At 38.0% G+C, this 17319-nt stretch overlaps 2 protein-coding genes across 3 annotated transcripts; both read left to right on the plus strand.

Moving 5' to 3' along the window:
- Window positions 1-372: 372 nt before the first annotated feature.
- LOC103722732 (ETO1-like protein 1) lies at window positions 373-15142 on the plus strand. Of its 2 annotated transcripts, XR_005512780.1 has the most exons (8): window positions 1090-1217; window positions 1332-3053; window positions 3158-3449; window positions 9038-9347; window positions 11658-12581; window positions 12675-12762; window positions 14793-14960; window positions 15111-15142. XR_005512780.1 is itself a non-coding variant. In XM_008813396.4 (5 exons), exons 1-5 carry the CDS (start codon window positions 1090-1092, stop codon window positions 11876-11878), a joined length of 2673 nt encoding a protein of 890 aa, XP_008811618.2. In that variant the 5' UTR covers window positions 373-1089; the 3' UTR covers window positions 11879-12068. The 2 variants fall into 2 exon arrangements, 1 of the variants encoding a protein (XP_008811618.2); XM_008813396.4 differs by lacking the exons at window positions 12675-12762; window positions 14793-14960; window positions 15111-15142 and having other exon boundaries at window positions 373-1217; window positions 11658-12068.
- On the plus strand, window positions 12471-17319 carry LOC103722731 (1,2-dihydroxy-3-keto-5-methylthiopentene dioxygenase 1-like). Its single transcript, XM_026810625.2, has 5 exons — window positions 12471-12581; window positions 12675-12762; window positions 14869-14960; window positions 15111-15350; window positions 16899-17319. The coding sequence occupies exons 1-4, from the start codon at window positions 12570-12572 to the stop codon at window positions 15174-15176; spliced, it is 258 nt and encodes an 85-aa protein (XP_026666426.2). The 5' UTR covers window positions 12471-12569; the 3' UTR covers window positions 15177-15350; window positions 16899-17319.

The following is a 17319-nucleotide window of genomic DNA, read 5'->3' on the forward strand; positions in this document are numbered from 1 at the left end:
TCTGGCAGCTCAAGTAAGGTCAATAACACAGTCAATCATAAGTATCTCAACTGCTATTTGCTAGGTGATTGGATTTTTGAAAACAAAATGACTGTGGTTGAAATAAAACGATCATAGTGTTACTTGCCAAAAACTATTGCTTGCAATTTTTTATGACAATATATGCACACATATCATGTATCTCTTCCAACATGTATAAAAAAAATAATAAAAAAAAGTTTTACCCTCAACTAATACTTTTGTATATTAACTAATATTAGCATAATAAAGTTTACTGTGTTGGAAGTGAAAATATCCAATAACAGTCATGGTAGTGGATTAACGGCTAATGATAATGGGAGTTAAATCATGCTCCAACCCACCCCACTGTCCCCAAAAGAGGAGCTTTTAGGGAGGAAAGAGGAAGCACACCCTTCCCTTTTCTTCTAAAGAGACGAGAGATCGAGGGCTTTGGATTCCTCCTCTTTGACCCCAGACTTCGATCGTCGCGCCGAACTTTGGGGCTGAGAGCTCACCGGGTTTGCCTTCCTAATTCTTCCTTCTCAGAGCCCCACAAGTTCCTTCGGAATTGTTTTTGATGAATTTCTGAAGGTTTTTTTGGGTGAAAGTTTAGGTGTTATAGCCAATTTTTAGATTGTTTTCGCTTCTTTGTCCCGAGAGTCTTGTTATATCTGTTGCTATGGAGTTAAGATAGAGGAAAGGAGGCGCCTTTCTTGGTGGGGATTTAAGCCAGCAAGCGGTTTGAGTGGTATGTAGAAGAAAGACGCCTCCTTTTTTAAGTTTCAGTCTCCATCTCTTTGAGTTTTTCTAGCTTTTCCTTTTTCTGGATACGGTTCTATGGCTCAGAAGTGAGGAAGGAAATCCGAAATCCGTTATGAAGTCTTCTGTAAGCTGTTTTTGCTGTGGGAAATGGTACCAATTTGGTGGAGGTTTTGATTGGCGATAAAAAGGAGACTCCTTTCTTCGCTTATGTTTGTTGTTGCTCCCAATTTCCCTCGCTATCTTCTCTAGTATATGGTATTTGAAAACTTGTGAGAAGACCCATTTGGAACTGTGGAGATTTGGGGATTTCGCTCCCTCTTAACCTCCATGAGGAACCTCTTCTTCTCTGACTCCTCCTGCAAAGAAACCAAGCTTCATACTTTTAATCCTCAATCATGGCTTCAAGTTGAAAGAGGGAAGTTTTCTAAGTCCTCCTTTCATTCTCCTTCTTCCATGTAAGCTTATGCTATCTCTTTCCCTTTTTCTTTTACTCTAATTTTACTCTTCCCTTCATCTCCTCGTTTCATGAATTTTAATATGTACTAATCTGTTTCCTTCATGCTCCGCAGCGAATCGCTCGTAAAGGTAACTGAGCCACTGGTTCTCCCTCTCTTTAAGCCTGTGGACTATGTAGAAGTCTTAGCTCAGATACATGAAGAGCTCGAGTCATGCCTGGCGCATGAGAGGTCAAATCTGTACTTACTCCAATTTCAGGTTTTCAAGGGTCTTGGAGAAGTCAAATTGCTTCAGAGAAGCCTGGGTTGTGCTTTTGAGAAGGCAAGCACAGTTCATGAGAAACTCATATTTGGAGCCTGGCTGAAGTATGAGAAACGGGGAGAAGAACCAATCTCAGATCTTCTTGCCTCCTGCAGGAAGTGCTTTCAAGAATTTGGATTGTTGGACATTGCTTCTGAGATTCCTGTTGAGATTGTTGAGACGGTTGACACGGTTGACACATGTAATTCCCATGCATCATCGCATGTTTCCGATTCTGTATGTTTCCAAATAAAAGGTGAAAAAATTACCTGTGATCGACAGAAGATTGCAGCTCTGTCCACTCCATTCCAAACCATGCTTAATGGATGCTTTGCGGAGTCATATCTTGAAGTCATAGATATGTCTGAAAATGGCATCTCGCCGCTTGGTATGAGATTAATCAGTGAGTTCAGTTGCTCGTATAATCTGAGCAATTTATCACCAGATGTTTTATTGGAAATATTAGTATTCGCAAATAAATTTTGTTGCGAGAGGCTTAAAGATGCTTGTGGCAGGAAACTTGCATCTCTAGTTTCTTCAAGGCAAGATGCTATAGACCTTATGGAGCTGGCACTTGAAGAAAGCTCTGCTGTTCTTGCTGCTTCATGTTTGCAGGTCTTCCTGCATGAACTTCCTGATTGTTTAAATGATGAGGAAGTGGTTAAAATCTTCTCGAATGCTAATGAACACCAGAGATCGATCATGGCTGGCCATGCCTCATTTTCACTGTATTGCTTGCTAAGTGAAGTTGCCATGAAAGCTGATCCGAGGTCAGAGGTTACGGCATGCTTTCTGGAGAAGTTGGTAGAGTCAGCAATGGATAATAGGCAGAAGCAGTTGGCTTTTCACCAACTGGGATGTGTGAGGCTTTTGAGGAAAGAGTATCATGAATCTGAGTGCCTGTTTAATGCTGCTTATGCTGCTGGGCATGTCTATTCTATTGCTGGATTGGCTAGGTTGGCTGCTATCAGGGGTAACAAGCTTTTGTCTTATGAGATGCTAAGCTCTGTGATATCTTTCTATAACCCCCTTGGCTGGATGTATCAAGAGAGATCTCTTTATTCTGATGGTGATATCAAGTGGGAAGATCTTACCAAGGCGACTGAGTTGGACCCAACTCTTCTTTACCCTTACATGTTTCGAGCAGCATATTTGATGAGAAAACAAAGCATGGAAGCTGCGCTTATGGAAATTAACCGTATTCTTGGCTTCAATCTGGCCTTGGAATGCTTAGAACTACGGTTTTGTTTCTATCTGGCACTTGAGGATTACAGGGAAGCACTTTGTGATGTCCAGACAATTCTTACATTGTCGCCTGAGTACCGAATGTTTGAAGGTCGTGTAGCTGCTTCCCAGTTGCGTACACTTGTCTGGGAGCATGTGGAACACTGGACAACTGCAGATTGTTGGCTGCAGCTTTATGATCGGTGGTCGTCAGTAGATGATATAGGTTCTCTCTCAGTTATCTATCAGATGCTTGAGTCTGATTCTTCCAAAGGTGTACTGTACTTCAGGCAATCTTTGCTTCTTCTTAGGTAACTTTCATATATTGTAGTCTGATAATAAGAAGAACAAGTGTATTATAGGTTGTTATTTGTGCACTTAAGTTTGCTTCGGATTTGTGGTTCTTGTTGAGTAGGCTGAACTGTCCCGAAGCAGCAATGCGCAGCCTGCAGCTAGCACGCCAGCATGCAGCAAGTGAACATGAACGTCTGGTATATGAAGGATGGATTTTATATGATACTGGTCACTCTGAAGAAGGGCTACATAAAGCAGAAGAGTCAATTTCCATTCAGAGGTCATTTGAGGCTTTCTTTTTGAAAGCCTATGCATTGGCAGATTCAAACCTTGATCCTTCATCCTTTGCGACTGTGATCTCACTTCTTGAAGATGCTTTGAAGTGTCCTTCCGATAGACTTCGGAAAGGTCAAGTATGTATTACTGGATTCGCCTTGTACCTGCTCCTTTTTAACATATTTCATTTGCTCTTTCCTATGAAATACTGCCACTGGATCTTCATAAGCCCTTGTAAAATGGGCACTTGATCCTCCATCCCTGAAAATCTTAAACAACTTGTTTCTTTCTTCTTCAATGTTTTCTTGATTGAATTTCAAGTTGTTGTTATTGTTTTTGTTTCTTGACTTAATTGTTTTTGCTCCAGATTTCTCTAGTTCCATATATCAAGCTGCACCTTGTTCCCATTTCATGTAGACTCTACCTAATTATGGAGAGATATTGGATGGTGGTGCTTTAATTGCATAGACCTATATTATATAACCAATTAGGAAAGTTTAATTTAATGAAGTGGTCTTCTAGGATTGAAGGCAAGCCTAAATGTCGCCTTGCCTAGGAATTCAGCTCAAACCACATTGGTTAAAGTCAGGTTAAAAGCTGGCTATAAAAGGCAACATTTTTTAGCAAGTTTTACAGTTTAAGGTTAGAAATGTTAGTTTATTTTATTTTTTGATGGTTAAGGAATCTACCACTTTCATTAATGCTATAGTCTTATCAGAGTAATAGGATGCATGAGAGGCCTATTGTATTTTCTTGGACGGTCATTGACTTAGGAGCTGGAATTTTTACCTAGGGTAACATCTGCTTTAGAATCTTCTTAGAATCTCAAACTTGCTTCTACATTCTAAGCACTTCCTTGCTGAAGTGTTTCTAAAGTATCCACTTTCATGCATCTACAATTCGATTGACTCCCACACCTGCTCTCAACTCTAGCAATTATAGTCACTGAAGATATCCAACTACAGGCTTTGACAGGTTTTAGATATGTTAGATATGTCATCTGTTTATTTTATTTTATTTTTTTGTTTGCCTATCCCAAACTTGGGTTCATAATATAAGCTCGCTGAGTTGGCATGAGTCCTGTTAACGTGTTCTGAAGGGAAATAGATGTATGCAACCTTACCCTGGCATACTGAAAGGTTGTATTTATGTTTTGAACCTGTGATATCCTGATCATGATGGAGCAACCTCACCATTGCGCTAAGGCCTGTCCTCTTAAAATCTCATATTCTGAAATTCTGAAATTTTAAAAACATAATTTTGTTCATTTTCTTTGTATCTGACTCTTTTCTGATTCTGAATTGCTTTAATTGTTTCGATTTGGTTGCAACTCTTAAATCCCATTAACTAAGTGCCCACATTAGCAGCTATTACTGTACAATACCGTGTACTTTTTCATATTGTTGTCTTGACACCTAGCAAGAATTTTAGTTGTCCAAGCATGGCAAAGTGTCCATTACTAAAACCAATATCATAAAGAATAGTTGTTATAGCAGAACTACTTAAGAAATATTTACCGTTTAGTTCTTTGTTCCATTTAAATTTTCATTTATGGGGATTTTCGTTTCTTGTGATTTCATTTGTACTACAACTGAAATTGTAGTGCAGTTGTAAATGCAACATTCTGCGTCACTTACTTTCTGTTAAGAGAGAGAGATGACTGAAATTGTAGTGCAGTTGTAAATGCAACATTCTGCATCACTTATTTTCTGTTAAGAGAGGGGGATGACTGAAGGCCTAGTACAGTAAGATTGGCCATGAAAACTCACATGTTTTAAAGTGGCAGAAGAAGGTTTAGCTGGAGACAGAAGGCCTATACAGAAGATTCAGGATGGACATAATATGAGAATATTGGTATAAGCAATATGTAACCATATGCAGCCTAACTGTCCATAATCACGTCATTTAAGGATTTTCATTTTATTTGGACCACCTCTTGACCAAACAACTCATCACATAACGTTTGCTGATTGGAGTTACCCTATCTAATTTAGGAATGCCTTGAACCACCTGAAAACGGTCCCAAAAAAACCCCACTCATAGCTAAGGTGAACCAGGTCGTCATCCATTAAAGGGAAAAAAAGCTGGAGATCCCTATATTTCAATATTTTTTGGGCCTTTTTTTGGTTAGCAAAATATTGCTGTTTAAATTTATAAATAATTCATGTAGGGAATCCTTGATAGGACATAGGAGATGCATGAATAGAGATTGCATGAGAAGGGGTGTCATGGCCCCCCTAGCCAATAGCCATGCCTTGGCCCTACTCCTATTTAAGCTAATATCGTTTAACAGTTGAAATATTTGAGAATTTAAGTGATAACATTTGACTAAAGTATCCTATGACAGGACACTCTAAGTAGCTATGCTAGTGTTGAAACTTCTTGCTGATGTAAGAACACTGTTTTTAGAGTGCTAAGACATTCATGGCTTGCTTTCGTAGAATCACTACATAGGAGGATCTTTTGATGCATAAGATTGTCTTGAACAGGCACCAATATAACACAGATAGAATATATAAGAAGAAAATCTGGAGACAAATAATAAGACTTTTGTTAATTAAAAGAATTTACAGAATCAAACTCAACTCTCGGCTCACACGCTCTCTTCGAACTCAAAGATGTTGTCACCTACTAGTTCACACTATCTATGATCAACTTGATAAGGGATCACCACCAACTGCTGGTGAATTCCCAACTCGGTCAAGACTGGAGCAGCTAAAATTAACTAAAGCCCACTAAGTTCAGAACTCCAATTTGAAATTGGGTAACAATACTACTCTTTGACCTTTCCGCCAAAATTTAAGTAGTAGGGGGATGCTAGGTCCAACTGACTACTCTTTGCAGCCTGCTTGAACTCTTGCAAACTTGATGGACATCTGCTTAAACTCTAGTTACCAAGGTACTTTCATCAGCTATACTCTAGTTACCAAGTACTTACATCCAAGGTTCATAATGCTGGTATATAGCACCTTGTACCAGGCATATTGTACCATATGGTACTGAATTGATACTTGGTATGGAAACTTACCAATTGTCAGTACGTCGAAACCTCTATACGAAGCATACTGATACTTTACCAACAAGGTACCAGTTAGGGTCTAATACTGAGATTGCGAACTTGGTAACATCCAACTGACTAGTAAGATTACAATTTAGTAATAATTTAACTTGTCCTATATGAGGATTTAGTCTTTATGTCTATGACAAGTAAGCATAACTCCTAGCTGTGTTGGGACGTGCAAGACTCTCAACAGCTATGTCACGTCCGAGTGTATTTTAAAGCCTCAGAAATCTAGAATTCTGCATAATTTACAATGAATGTAGAATATATAAAACAAAAATGGAATTGAAGTAGTACATTCTTTGCTGTAACAAGCATATCTTGTGCTGTTGCACATTACTATTAAATGAGGAGATAGATATGGGGATTTGGTAAATCGTTAGGGAGAGAAACACCAAATGCTAAGTATTGGCCAGCGACATCATTAAAATTGTTGGAGACAGTGTAGAAAATGCCATTGGCTTTATGACCTATACTTACATATTTTGCGAAATTATTTCTTGTCACACATATAATGGAATAATTTAAGGAATTTTGTCCTGTCCACTTTCCATGACCTTAGAATCAAGCTAGGGTTACATGGACACTTTAAGCTTTAAGATTTATGGAGTTATTGACACTTATACTCATGAAAATGACATGAAACAAGATGCTTTTTTTTGGAACCCCAAGTAGGAGTCCTGCTTACATCAACTAGATGCGTGAGTACTTGATATGCCTTTTTTAGAATGTCATATCAAGAGAAGCTTCAATGCAAATGATGGCACTTGAAAGCAGGGTCGACAGAACCGGTACCGGGCACCGTACTGGTTGCCCGGCGGGACGAATTGGTATGGGCCTGCACTGTGCCATGCTGTATCTATACCGACACAGTAGAAGAGGCGGGGGAGAGAAAACGAGAGAGAGAAGGGGAAGGCCATGGAGGGCTGGAGAGCTACCGTGCGGAGGAGGTGGAGGCCGAAGAGCCGCTCTGCAGAGGAGGCAGAGGCCGAAGAGGCGCCCTGCAGAGGAGGCGGAGGCCGGAGAGCTGCCGGGAAGCCACAAAAGAAGGGCTCCCTCCAATCCTTGTTTCGTTCGAAACAACGGTCGGAGGGGGGCCTTCTATTTTTGAGTTTTTTAAGTGAAAGTCGGCAAACCAATTGCCAACTTTACTTAATTTTTTTTATTAAAAAAAATTAAGTAAAGTTGGCAATGAGTTTGCCGACTCTCTTAAAATTCTCCAAAAATAAAAGGGCCCCCTCCAGCCCCTGTTTCGAACAAAACAGGAGATCAGAGTGAACCCCTTTTCTGTGGCTCCCTCCTCTGTGCGGCGTCTCCCCGGCCGGCCTCGACCTTCCTCTCTTTTACTTCCTCCCCTGCTCTCACTCTCTTTCTTTTTTCCTTCGTCTTCTCTCCCTCTGGCGCCGGTCTCATTTCCGTCGCCGGAACCGTTCCGGTTCACAGCCGGTAGAGCTCGGGACGTCTCGAGCCAGGCGGTTTGGGACAGTTTTGCCAACCTTGCTTGAAAGTAACCAATTGTTTTTATGAAAAGAAAGAAACAAACAAACAATTTAAGTGCCAAAGATTTTAAGGGGCTGAACAATGAATGTTATGCCTTTTTCTCTTTTTATATTAAGTGTTATATTTCATGAGTGAGCTATCATAATCAGAATAACCATTGATTAATCAATTTAGTATTACTCGAAGAACTTTTCTATATTTCTATTTTTTTGTTCCTATATATTGTATTGTAATGATGGGTGCTTTTGGATAGGTTGAAGTTTTACACATTTCAGGAGAACTCGACAGATCTGTAGACAACACTTAGAAGCTTGATTCAAGAACAAGTTTTAGACCAAATGTGGTTTTGGGAGTCAGGAAGTTGAGTGCAGAGAATTCTAAGGATGTAGGATAATTGAGGAAGCCTATAATAGATAATATTAGGTTCTATATGTGATTTCTGTTAAGGACCGCGCAAGTATCCAAAAAGTGATAAAACTGTAAAGATTATGATTGAACTAAGATTGATTTTCTGAAAACAATGCTATAATTACAAATTGTTCTTCCATTTTAGAATGTATTATGAGTATAGCCCTGGAACAGGCGTGGCAATCACTTATAGGCCTTCTGGACATATTTACTCACTAACGGATAGAAATGTTAGATTGAATGACAACTGATCACTAGACTGGAATTCTTTAGGCATGAGATAACCAATTAATTCTTTTCATGAATGAAACTTAAAGATCATCGATACGAACATGCAGGCTTATGATCTTTAAAGAAGAATCTAAGTAACCTAACATATAATGTCATATTTCTTAATTGATAGCATCATCATTATCATCATCATCATCTCATTTTCTAATAAAATCTAGAGAGATATGTCTTACAAGTGGTTGCACTGTTCCGAAGTAAAACCAGTTTTGCTAGGTTTTATTAATGAGTGCTAAGTTGTGAAATCAATGTATAAGACTGTGAGATGACAAACTGTTTTTTCTTATATTTTGGAATATACGATTCATTGGACTTGACCTGACTTCTCTAAAATTACTCTTGTATTCATGAATAAGCAAATGAGCATCGCTGAAGTTGGCATTTACAATTCTCTTTTTTTGGAATGTTGTGGCTATCTTGTTAATTAATGTTTGATTGGTGACAACATTTCTAAACTCCACTGTACAGGCCTTGAACAATCTTGGAAGTGTTTATGTTGACTGTGGGAAACTAGACCTGGCAGCAGAGTGTTACATGAGTGCCCTAAACATCCGGCACACTCGAGCTCATCAGGGACTTGCTCGAGTCCATTTCCTAAAGACTGACAGGAATGCTGCATACGAGGAAATGACCAAATTAATAGAGAAGGCCAGAAATAATGCATCAGCTTATGAGAAGAGGTCAGAGTACTGTGATCGTGAACTTACAATGGCTGATTTACAGATGGTGACCAAATTGGATCCTCTACGAGTCTACCCTTACAGATACCGTGCTGCAGGTTAGATCCTTTCCATTATCTTACCACTCTAACTTGTGCTAGTGTTTCCCAGTAATCTCATCTGACTCCAAAAGTTGGGAAGCTATTCATGCATTTATATTTATATATATTTATACTTATTTGAGAGCTTATTCTAGTATAGCATGACATGTTAACCTAAAAAAAAATAATATCTTTGTATGAACTATGCTCATTTCAGTTGTACTAAAGCAATGAACAAGTTTATCAAATGATGAATAGCCAAAAATCAACCAACAGGGATAAATTACTTCTAACCTAATGAACAAGATATGTGTTATTTAAGGTACTAATTTTCAAAAAAGACACTCAAAAAACAATCGTCTTCTTTCCTTCACAAAGTAATTTATCGTCCATTTTTGTGACAATTTATATGCTCAAGCTGCATAAAATAGTTGCTTGGCCCTATGTAGGTGCCTAACCGCTCACTATGTGGCCTAGCCCCAATGCTGTGTGACCACCATGCTGTATTTGCATATGCCATTGCATGAATCACATCCTAAAACACTGGAAAAAACTAAAATGCAGCTTGCAACCTGGTTTCTAAATCCAAAATGGCTCCAATATGGTGCCCCATGAATGGTCCAACCATTTGTCAATTGCACAATCCCCAGTAGGATGCATCAATCTCATCGTGCCATGTTGGATTTGGGAACTTGCATTGGTTCGCGTATCAAAACTCTTATTTATATGGCTACGCTAAATATAAATTTATCTACTATATATAATGCAAAAAAATTGAGTCTGACTTTGATGGCATGTAACATTGTCAAAACTGAGAAAATGTTATTGAAAATGGGAGACAAGATTGAGCTTCGCATTGCTTTTGCCTTTTTCCACTTCTATAACTACTCCCATCTATGATAAACACACTATGTAGTTAAGTTCTTAATAGGAGGAAAAGAAACAAAACAATTGCACACAATCGAACTATTAGCTCTCAAAATGAACTCATTTGTCTGACATGTGATTAACATAAATGTGGTGGTACCCTAACTAGGAAAATGACAGTTTAGTGAAGCATATTAGACAAGATTGCAGGTTCACCATCTCATCTATATAAGAAGTTTTCTGAATAAATTTTGGTGCATTTCCTAGTTCATTAAAAAAATCTGGGCAATTGGACAAAATAAAATATTGAAAAAATTTTAAATTACCGCTTTGTTTAGTTTTTCCAGAGTCTCTTCATATTATTCCAACTATGGTTTTAAATCTTGTGGGATGGGGTGTCCCGGTTTCTCCATATTCTGATTTCTCTATGGAACGGAATGCCATGTTGCCCTACCCAGCCTCGGTGGCCTTCCTAATGGGGCGTCCCCATAGGTATGCTCCATCTCTCTACCCTCTTCTTTCCTTTCTTCTTTCTTTCTTCATTTGTTTCTTTTTCCTTTCTTTCTTTTCTTCCTTCTTTCTTTCCTTTCTTTTTCCTTCCTTTGTTTCTTTTTTCTTTCTTTCTTTTCATCTTCCTTCCTTCCTTTCTTTTTTCTCTTTAATTCCATCCTTTATTGTTCTTCTTTCCTTCTTTTCTTTTTTCCTCCTTTTTTTCCTTTTTTCCTCCTTTTTTGTCCTCTTTCTTCTTTCCCTGCATGGTTGGGATTTGGAGTCCTGCTTCCGAGTCCCATTTTCTCATAGAAATGGAATAAGACAGCTGGGATGCCCCTATCCCACCTGGATGCCCTTATCCAACCGGGATGCCCCTATCCCACCGGGACTTAACATTGGTTCGATCCATAATTAAAGGGCATCACATTTGGAGTTCAGCGTGATGCCAAACAACCTTACGAAGCAATCAAGAGCTGATATACATTGGTTCGAAATCGGGCCAGATCTTCTCAAAATAGATTGAACTGAAAACCCTATTTTTTGGGGTACATGCTTGTGCTTGGTTTGCACCCTGGCTGTTTTGCCTTCTGCATGAACTGAATTATCTTACTGATCAAATCTCCAGTAAAGGCCAATGCAGCGAGCATTGTCACTAGATCCATGTCAGAAACTTGATACAAATGAAAATATACCTGAAGCAGTCCATTAAGATCAAATAGCTGACATAAATCTCAGAAAACCTCATAGCAATTGTTTTGGTGTTCAATGAAAACTATTTTTCCTCAGTGTACCTGCTGAAGAGCAAATTTGATGGATTTGGTTGTTTTAACATAAGCACCATGGTCTGAATCCCACCTGTGTACCTGAAAGGAATAATAACTGTTTTTTCTCTCTACATTACTAATTTCCTCTTTTGCATGTTATGTTTTGTGTATTGACATGGAAGTGGATATGTTTTGTTACCAACAGTCTTGATGGATGGCCATAAGGAGAAAGAGGCGATAGAAGAGCTGACAAGAGCAATAGCCTTCAAAGCGGATGTCCACCTGCTCCATCTGCGAGCTGCCTTTTATGAGCACATTGGGGATGTTCCCAGTGCTCTTCGTGATTGCAGGGCTGCCCTTTCTGTAGACCCTAACCACCAAGAGATGCTGGAGCTTCACAACCGGGTTAACAGCCAAGAGCCATGATACTGTGTAAACTGTAAACTACACCAGATCAATTACCCCTCATAGTCAATCTTAGGTTCTGTATTTTTCCTTCTATTTTTGTCACCCTTTTTTCCTGTGCAATCTGTTTGTACGAATAAATTATCTCATATATATGTGGTTGTCTCCAGAAGTTTTGATGTGTGAATGAAATGCAAGTTTATAGGGGCAATGTTGAGGGGCATTGTGGGAAGTGGGAATGAACTATTCTATCCATTGTATGTACACTAGCTCTAGGCAAGGATTTGGAATTTGATGATAAGCATTTAAGCCATATATCAGTAATACTTGAGGATTCTCTGCATCTATCGAAATGCTTTGAGGCCCAACTCTTGTACCAAAGCAATGCTCCAGGGGAGAAGAAAAGAAGACCTCTATCAGGCTTCTAGAGAAGCCCTGGCAGTTCAGGGATCAGTATCCAATCTGTTTGTTGGAGTCATCAGAGGAATAAAGAGAAGCAATACTTTGTATTTAAAGATAAGGACAGGAATGATATTTCATTGATATGGTGTTTGTTTATAGGCAAGGAATGCCAAAAACCACTGGATCACACGTGGCATGAGAAGCATCTACAAGGAATTTCCTGCCCCCCACCCCTCCTTATATACAGGATCACATCTAACAAGAGATTCAGAAATTGAGAATAGCTTGATTGGCAAAGAAACACCATCCCATGGCTTTGGAGGTGAAAATTTGTCCCCTTTGGATCCAAAAGCTTGTCTTTTACAAGCACCATATGATCTAATACTGGATTTGTATTACTTACTCTCATGATTAGGCCTGGTTAATAGATGAGAGCGACGAGGACCAGAGGCTTCCACACCATCGGAACCCTAAAGAGTTTGTAACCCTGAGCAAGCTTGAAGGTACTTGTCTGATCTCTCTCTCTCTCTACATGTTTTTTATCTTATGCATTTGCATGCTACATATGGAATTCCATCAGAAATAACATTGATTGGATGCTAAAGTTGTTGGTATGGAGAGAACGTGTGGTTGTGGTATATCAGGATCTAATTGGTGTTTGGCTTTAAGGCCTATGTTTCAATTATACTGTGGTTTTTGTTGCAAACTGTGTCTCCTAAGAAGGTAGAATATGAGCAGTAAAACTTTGGTGCATATGGAGATTTATCTATGATTTGAATGTCATTTTTTGCAGTATTCTTTGATCTATATGGTTCTAATTTTAAACATAAATATCCCGCAGCACTTGATTTTGAGATTACTTGAGTAGAATTTCTGAATACTATGGAACTACGAAAATGCAAACATGTGGTTGTGGTCCACAAATCTCGTCCTACAGATTCTTCTAATATATTTGTGCTTCTTTTTTTTTTTCGCCTCAACCTGCACTTTGTCGGCATCCGATGCACCCTTTTATCCCTCTGTTACAAGTTGGTCTATATGCCCCTTGCTTGTTTGTTGCAATGACTAATTCGTTACTAGTAATGTTTTTATATGCATATTATTTTCTCTTCAAGAGAGTACCTTTATGTTTTCTATGGAAGGTCTTGGACCCTTTCTCCTATGCTTTATGTGTTGCTGGTTTCAGACACTTTGGTATCTTCTCACAGACCTAACAGAACTCTCTGAGCTGAAGCAATCTCTTGAAAGCTCAGAAATTCTTACTTTCTGATCTTTGAGAGAATAAAGGATTTGGTGCTAAAGTTAGAAGGCATATTGGGATATCTGATGGTGTAATCTCTTCTAAGAGGATACTATGAATTTTTTCCCTCTGTGCAGAAAAGGAAGGTTCTGGGGTTGCAGTAGCAACCAATTTTCACAAAAAAACAATCTGTAATGGTCTCCTTCTAGTTGAAACAGCTATACCTAACAAAGATTTTCTGTTCTACTTTTTCGTAGATATAACCTATGGGATTGGGCTATTGTAAGGCCAAACTATAGTTCATCATTGGTTTGCCCATTCTAATACGTACATGAAAACTACTTGAGTGCAGGTAATGTTTCAACAATTTTATAATTAAAGGTGATGTATGTACCTACAAGGGTTTGTGTGTGTATGCATGTAATGCGTGTATGCATGTACGGATGCATGTATGTATTCATGCATTTACATACATGCATCCACACACACACACACACACACACACACACACACACACATATATATAGATGCATATGCATATTAACTCATTTTTGTTATAGAAGAAATCCCATTCATATAAAAGCTAATAGCATTTTACGAGCTTATCCCATCTGTTCAGGACAACTTCACAATAGAAAAGATGACAAGCCTCTTGAGGACATTATACAGAAGCAAAATGGTGTAGATTGTAACTGAGATATAACACGTATATGCCACATATTAAGTGGATTAATGCAAGGACAAAAAATTTGAAGAAACTTTATATTGAAAAATTTGTGGATTATATTAATTATACAAGTCTCCCTTGAAAGGACTTTGTTTTAAGTGGAACCAAAAATTCCAAAGTAATAGGGTAGATGCATTATTTAAAACAAGAATAATAGGATAGATGCATGCTAAAGGGATTGATGGTATAAACATAGTTTTTGACCACCAGCAGCTTATAAATCAATGATCCTGGTTATTAAAAGCTGAACACAGAACAGAAATATCGTATTCCTTTATTATATTTTATTGTCTTATCTTTTCTGAATTCTTAAGGTAGCTGAAGCCGAATGTTAGGAATTATCATTTTTGTTGAAAATACTAGGCCTCATATCAGAAGATTCATAACTGAAATCTCCAACTTTTATCTTAATCTAAGAAGTAAATATTGGAGTTTGTATGAAACCCTGCATTAGAACATATTTGGATGAACATGCTGGGAGTTGACTTAGACTTTCATTAATTAATGAATCAATTTTTGAAGACTGAAATACATATTTCTTCCGTGCAATATTTCACACATGGCAGGCTCATTTTGTTACTTCTGGAGTTTTGATGGCACAAAGCTCTCCGCTACTGAGATTATGGTATCTATTTCCTGCAGAGCTTGGAGTTTTATATTGGCATTTGGATCCCCGAGACTTTGAGAATGATGAACTGAAGAAAATTCGAGAAAGCAGAGGATACAACTATATGGTATGAATTTTCTCTCCCTCTCTCTCTATTGCATGATAAGCAGCTCATGTTAGTTGCAACCATTAAGTTGGAAGCAAAAAGACGCACAAACTTGGACGCACAATCAAGTACTGCACCATTCCAACATTTTCATCATATTGTTCATCCGAGGACCTTCTGGAGTTATGCCCTGGAAAAGTTGAGAACTATGAGGAGAAATTGAAGAACTTCTACTGAGAACACATCCATGCTGATGAAGAGATCCGTTATTGTTTGGAAGGAAGTGGGTACTTTGATGTGCAGGACAGAGAGGATCGCTGGATATGAATTTGGATCAAGGAAGGGGACATGATTGTGTTGCCTGCTGGAATCTACCCTCCCTTTACATTGGATACTTCAAACTATGTAGAGGTAATGGCCAACTATACCCTCTAATGTGAATCAAGAATCATGTGAACTGCTAGGAACCTAAAGAAAAAGTGGCAGACTTTACACTTTAATTCATTCTTACTCTACAACTATGAAGCACAGATACAGCGCCAAATGTTGAATCAATAGGGATGTTGAAAAAGTACTACGCAATACGGCTAGGATGCTTTGACGAATATATGGACACACACACACACGTTCGCATATGTACGTACATACATATGTGTGAGTGCGTACTTTGCATATAGTCATTAAAATAGCATAGTCCATTTTTAGATGTTAGCATCAGCTTTCACAAATTCATCGCTAATCATCAATCCAATCCATAGACTCGCACTCCATAATTCATATTTTAATATTAACATCAGAATCTACAAACTTAGCCATTTGTCATTAAGATGTTGCATTAAAAAAGAAATCACACACCCTCTCCTCATATTTGGAGATATCAGGGAAGTATCAGACATGCATTTGAGAAGTATATGATTTGCATCGGTATCTGATATGTATCGAATATGAACATAGGATGTGATTTGAAGTATCTGTGCTTTCTTGCTCTACATGAAGAGCAATGTCCGATAACTATAATTTGTTTATCACATTCATCAATTGCTCACTCAACTTGTTTTACTACAACAGGTACCTTTTTTGTCATCCTTGTTTTATTCTGTCACTGTTTACTAGCAGTGGTGTTCAGGATAGTTTTCCATCTCAAAAAGGATAGCTTTCTAAAAGATTTGCAGATTTGATAAAAGTAAAGATATTATCTTCATTTTCTTTCATTTTTATACTGGAAACATCTCACTATTGATAACGATAAATTATTATCGAATTCATTAATTGCTTATTCAACGTTATATAAGTACAATGGGGAACCTCTATGTCATCTTTGTTTTATTCAGTCACTATTACTAGAAATGGTGTTCAGGATATTTTTCTATATTAGAAAGGGATAGTTTTCTGTTGTTAAGAGTTTTGTAGATTGGCTAAAAGTAAAGGCATTGGCTTCTTTTTTTTATTTTTATTTTTATACTGGTGACATCTCGCTGGAGAGAACTTGCAGAGTAATACATGAAATTCGCAGAAAATTTCTAATACTTTGATTCAGAATAGAAAAAAAAAGAGCTCCTAGTGGAGAAAACTTTTAATGAAAATTCTAGAATAACTGTAAACTCTTATAATCAGAGATTCATACTAGACTAGCTATGAGCAGCGAAGTGTCCTATTTAGATGCTAGTACAGATAGTTCTCAAAAGTGAGGCCATCTAATAATTCTCTGCTTATCAAGCTCATAATACTGTTGTACAGTGAAGGACAGGAAAATTTGAATGTTACTGCTATGCATTTTAAGTATTGGAAGAGCTACCTTTGTTTGAAGACTCGCTCGAACGGAATTTGTTGGTAGAATTGGTTGAACCTTTGTTACCATAATAATTTAAAATTGAACAGGATTTGTTGGTAGAATGGTGGAACCCTTTGTTTCTGCTCGAATCCTTGTACATGGACTCATGTCTTGTGGTATATATGCAGGTAATGAGGTTGTTTGCTGGAGAACCTATTCGAACTGCTTACAACAGCCCCCAGGAAGACCATCCAGCAAGGCAAGGATATATCAAGAATTTGTTCGACAATCCTGGTGTTGCTCTTGAGGCACATTTGTTTGCATATTACCTTCTATGATTAGCTATGATCTTCTCAGAGATGAGAGTCTTGGCCTGGATCATGGAATACATATGCTAATAATGATACTTCCTGAGGACAAATCTAGAATTCTTGCTATCAAACAAATAACTTCTTGATATGATATCCAGCCAAAGCTAGTGGTTTAGGAATCCACCATGTCATCTTTTTTTTTTTCTTGTCTTATTGAAAGTCTATTAAAGATATAATATATGTAGAGTATATTTGATGCAATTATTTATATTCTAGATGATCATTTAATTCTTGTTCA

This window comes from Phoenix dactylifera, chromosome 8 (genome assembly GCF_009389715.1).
Source record: "Phoenix dactylifera cultivar Barhee BC4 chromosome 8, palm_55x_up_171113_PBpolish2nd_filt_p, whole genome shotgun sequence".
NCBI lineage: Eukaryota > Viridiplantae > Streptophyta > Magnoliopsida > Arecales > Arecaceae > Phoenix > Phoenix dactylifera.

Excerpts from the sequence above, each read along its gene's own strand:
- LOC103722732 (XM_008813396.4), top strand. The coding sequence starts at position 1,090 with ATGAGGAACCTCTTCTTCTCTGACTCCTCCTGCAAAGAAACCAAGCTT. Across the intron at positions 1,218-1,331 it reads TTTCATTCTCCTTCTTCCAT|CGAATCGCTCGTAAAGGTAA; the intron begins GTAAGCTTATGC and ends CATGCTCCGCAG. Across the intron at positions 3,054-3,157 it reads CAATCTTTGCTTCTTCTTAG|GCTGAACTGTCCCGAAGCAG; the intron begins GTAACTTTCATA and ends CTTGTTGAGTAG.
- LOC103722731 (XM_026810625.2), top strand. Across the intron at positions 12,763-14,868 it reads AACCCTGAGCAAGCTTGAAG|AGCTTGGAGTTTTATATTGG; the intron begins GTACTTGTCTGA and ends TATTTCCTGCAG. Across the intron at positions 14,961-15,110 it reads GCAGAGGATACAACTATATG|GACCTTCTGGAGTTATGCCC; the intron begins GTATGAATTTTC and ends TGTTCATCCGAG.